The sequence below is a fragment of the Protobothrops mucrosquamatus genome, unplaced genomic scaffold, assembly GCF_001527695.2.
Source record: "Protobothrops mucrosquamatus isolate PMUCROS unplaced genomic scaffold, P.Mucros_1.0 scaffold15648, whole genome shotgun sequence".
NCBI lineage: Eukaryota > Metazoa > Chordata > Lepidosauria > Squamata > Viperidae > Protobothrops > Protobothrops mucrosquamatus.
Window position 1 is genome coordinate 1 of NW_015401414.1, and position 4,867 is coordinate 4,867.

Genomic DNA, 4,867 nt, shown 5'->3' on the forward strand with positions numbered 1-4,867 from the left:
AGAGGGAGGGAAGGAAGGAAGGAAGGAAGGAAGGAAGATGAGAGAATAAAGGAGAGGAAGAGAGAAAGAAGAAAGAAAATAGGGAAGGAACAAAGGAAAGAGAAGGAAAGAGAAGAAAGGAAAAGGAAAGGAAAAAAAGAGGAAGGAAAAAAGAAAGGAAAAGAAAGAAAAAAAGAAAGAAAGAAAGAAAGAAAGAAAGAAAGAAAGAAAGAAAGAAAGAAAGAAAGAAAGAAAAAAGCTTCCATTTTCCATTCTAACAAATATAAGTACCATCGCAACTTATGAGTGTGATGGGCAGGCTTCATCAAATCATAAGCCATATCACAAACAATCAAAACTATTAAAGCCAGGAAAAAAATTCACCACTGGGGAGGATGTAATCCAATTTACTAAAAATACAGTCCTTTGTCTAATGCCCTTATTACAGATTTGCACTTGCGGTCTCTTTAGAAATGGCTCTCACAGTTTTAAAGAAAATATTACTGTGAAAATAGATCTACAGACCCCTCATATCCTGGACATAAATTGTTTCAGCTTCTACCCTCAAAATGACACTATAGGGCACACCAGAACAACTAGACACAAAGACGCCATCACTCTGCTAAACAACTAATTCCCACAACACGTCAAACTATTTAGTAAGGCTGATTACTATTATTCCTCCCATCTTTCCTATTAGCTATCTCCTTATCTACTGATGACTATAACTCTGTTGCTTGGATCTTACAATTTATATTGTTTTATCTAGTTTCCTAGTATGATTTAGGTTGATTGCTTCTTTAGTATCCTATGACTATCACTAAGTGTCGTATCTTATGATTTATGATGAACGTATTTTTACGATGACTATGATCAGGATTTATACCTTTTATGTACGCTGAGAGCGTATGCACTGAAGGCAAATTCCTTGTGTGTCCAATCACACTTGGTCAATAAAGAACTCTATTCTATGATGGATAAAAGACCGAAAAACGGAGGGAGATGCTGGGAAGAAGATTTTTATTCTTATATTTTAGCATCCGTACCCCCAATCCTTCTCTTCATTGGACTAGAGTCTAGACATATCCAGATCCACAACCGTTCTTCCTATGTTTTAACCATCTTTGTTGCTCTTCTCTGCACTCTTTCCAGAGTCCCAACATCTTTCTTATATCATGGTGACCAGAACTGGATGCTAAATTTAATTTAATGAACTGGATTAACTAAATGCAAAATTTAACAAAATTACGCTTCTCTTTACCAGCCTTGGCTAGATAGTAGCTAATACAACTTAGGGGTCCTTCTGATTCTAACGTCCCCTGATTCCAAGGAGGCTGGCTGGTGGCACTAATCCTGCAATTCGGCAAACATCTGGACCCCTCTGGCACAAACTCACCTTGTAAAGGGCGCTGACCTTTTCTTGACATTTAATGTAAGCTTCGTAGTCGGCAAAAACTTTAAACCTGCAGCAAGAAAAAGGGTGATTACTGGAAAGCCCAGTTTGCTCATTAAGATGCAGGGGGCAGGAGTGAGCTCCTTAAGGTCATCCAATCCAACCCCTTGATCTGGAATAAAGCATCCCTGACATCTGATGGCTGTCCAGCCTCTAGCTCAGTGCTTCTTAATCTTAGCAACTTTCAAGACAAGTGGACTTCAACGCTGGCTGGGGAATTCTGGGAGTGGAAGTCCACACATCTTAAAGTTGCTAAGGTTGAGAGACACTGAGCTAGCTCATTGTCTACTGTCCCTTTTGTTGCTGTTGCTTCTAACTTTGGGTGTGGACCTGCCCTTGGAAAATTTCAGCCCACTGTTTTGTCTCCTGCGTGGATGAAAATGGAAGACTGCCTTTGATTCCCAGCAACATTTAAGAAATTCCCATGATTTAAAAAGTTAGGATTCTTAAACTTCGCTTTAAGCTGCCCCCTGCTGGACACCCAGCTCAATGGCAGAAGAGAAAGTCTGAGTGAAATACCCAAAACCAGGATCCTGATGAGATGGGGGGGGGGGGGGGGACTTCAACTCCCAGGATGCCTCAGCCAGCAGTTGTGGACTTCAACTTCCAGAATGCAAGATGGCTGGGGGATTCTGGGAATTGAAGTCTACCCATCTCAAAGCTGCCAAGTTGGGAAACGCTAAATATATGGCCCCATTTATTCAGTGAATTAAAGGCCTGGTTATACTTACTATTTATGAGCAAATTGCCTATAGATGTAGACTTTGTACGGATAAGCATAATAAAATATGGGATGCATGTATATACAGTATATATATACATGCATGCATGCATGTATATATATATATATATATATATATATATATATATATATATATATATATATATATATATACACACACACACACACAGTGGGTTAAAAAAACATTTTTAGGTAATGTATGTGTGTGTATATTCTAATACACTTATATAACTATCATGCAAACATAAATGTATATTTAATAAATATTTACAAAATATAAATATAACAGTATATATTTTGTAAATAACTGTTCATTTACAAAATATAAAAACATTCATATTTATTACATGCATATATATGTAATAAATCAATGTTTAGTATAATATATATATATTCATAATACATGCATTAGATAATTCTACATAGAATGGCAACCGTTTATTGTTGTAAGAGGTATACTATATTTTAACTTTTTTTGTTGTATTTTGTTTTCATTTTTTAAGCACTTGTGGTTTTTAATAATGCATGTATCATTATGTTTTTTTTCCTTTTGGGGTTTTTTTTCTGTTACTAATAGAATAACAGAACAGAATAACAGGCACAGTAACAGAGTCGGAAGGGACCTTGGAGGTCATCTAGTCCAACCCTCTGCTCAGGCAGGAGACCTATACCATTTCAGACAAATGGCTGTCCAATATTTCTTCTTATTTGGAAAGCAATAACAAATGTATTTTTTTTTTTAAAAAAACAAACCTTGAGAAACACTGCCTTAAAGGAAAAGGAACATGCATGGGTTCGCTCTCACCGGTCATGGTACATGAGCATGTTAACAATATCCTTAAAGAGATCCGGCTGCTTGGGTGAGAAGAAGCCGTTGCTCAGCTGATCGATGGCTTGCTTCAGTTCGGGAATGTGGTCATAATAATCCTTGGCGCAGTAGCTGTGAGGAAAAACAGGGTTTATTTAGCCCCAAAATGATCGTCCTGCACCCTTGGGCAGCCTGAGCTATGTTGGCCCTTCTTAGCTTCCCTACTGGAGAAAAAAAAAACTTTAAAAAGATAAAACAAAACCGGTCTATTTTACCAGCTCTTTTGGAGAAAAACAATCCAATCCACTTTTGCCCCGGTGCTTCTCAACGTTTGGCAAGGCAGCTCCCATCATCCTCTCACAGGCATGGCTGCTGGGAATGATGGGAGCTGCAATCCGTCCCTTTTTGCTGGGGAAACCTGGATTCGGCTGTATTTTTTTTCACAACAGCCTCTGAGGTTTATTTGGACAAAGGGCTGCGTGTTCTTGGAAGTGATTCCCCTTCGGAGGGCAGCTGGGTGTAAATGGCATTCAGCCTTTCCTAGAGTGCTGGGCATGTTTTAAGGCAGGGGTCTCCAGCCTTGGCACCTCCCAGAATTCCCCAGCCAGCCAAATGTATGACTGTTGCAGTGTCCTGGAGTCATGTGCCCCCCCCTTTTGTGACCTTCTGACAAGCAAAGTCAAGGGGAAAAGGCAAATTCCCTTAACACCCGTGTTACCAACTTAACAATTGCAGTGATTCACTTAACAATGGTGTCAATAAAGGTCGTAAAATGGGGCCAAATTCACTTAACAGCCTTCTCACTTAGCAACAGAAATTTTGGGCTCAATTGTGGTTGCAAGTCGAGGACTACCTGTATCAGTAATTGCATGACCTCTGTAGATGCTATAGGCTAAATAAATAAATTACAAATATCCCGGTGCCCATTTTAGCCTCACTAAGCCAGTTAGGACTCATGGAATCCTAGTCCAGGGGTAGGCAACCTTGGCTCTTTTATGACTCGTGGACTTCAACTCCCAGAATTCCTGAGCCAGCCATGCTGAGGGGAAAGGGAGAGGTTTCCAAGCTGAGCCAGGCTGGCTCAGGAATTCTTGGAGTTGAAGTCCACGAGTCATAATATAGCCGAAGTTGCCTACCCCTTGATAGAGCAAGGGTAGGCAATCTTGGCTCTTTTACGACTTGTGGACTTCAACACCCAGAATTCCTGAACCAGCCTTGCTGGCTCAGGAATTCTGGGAGTTGAAGTCCACGAGTCATAAAAGAGCCATGGTTGCCTACCCCTGTTCTGGTACCAACCCCCTGCTCAGCCTGTGCCTGCCTGGAACAAAGATCCCATCCTCCTCTGCCACCTACCCCTTCTTGTCCATCTCCTCCACATCCTCCACGCGCATGCCAAAAATGAACAGGTTTTCCTCGCCGGCTTCCTCTGCCATCTCCACGTTGGCGCCATCCATGGTGCCAATGGTGAGAGCCCCGTTCAGCATAAATTTCATGTTCCCGGTTCCCGAAGCTTCGGTACCGGCTGTTGAGATCTGCTCGGAAAGATCAGCTGCGGGGATCACTGTGCGAGAAAATAAGAGACATTTTACCTAATGAAATGGATCCCGATTACTATTGTATTCCGGAAGAATTTCAGCTGTAAATTGTGAGTTACTGATTGAGAATACCTGTGAATTAAAGTAATCTTCTTTGATCTGTTCATTTGAGTAACTACGGCTTGTCTCACGTGGATAGTGAAGCATTTAATCTGCGTGGGCAGGATAGAAAGAGTGGATGACCTCTTTGGGCATCCCTCATCCTTGGTAGGATTCAGAGGAACAGGTGCCACCTCTGAAAACAGGCACCATTTAACCAAGCTGGCCGAACTCAGAAATCTTAGCCTAAA

The 4,867-nt window shown here is 41.0% G+C and overlaps 1 protein-coding gene across 1 annotated transcript; it reads right to left on the reverse strand.

Annotated features, from left to right (window-relative positions):
• Positions 1 to 1,375: 1,375 nt before the first annotated feature.
• Positions 1,376 to 4,543, reverse strand: LOC107301687 (glycogen phosphorylase, muscle form-like; the record flags this gene model as incomplete). The annotated part of the gene is made up of 3 exons (XM_015830876.1): positions 1,376 to 1,442; positions 2,980 to 3,114; positions 4,336 to 4,543. Coding segments are annotated over 3 exons (410 nt in total), but the record flags the coding sequence as incomplete, so codon positions are not given.
• Positions 4,544 to 4,867: the final 324 nt, after the last annotated feature.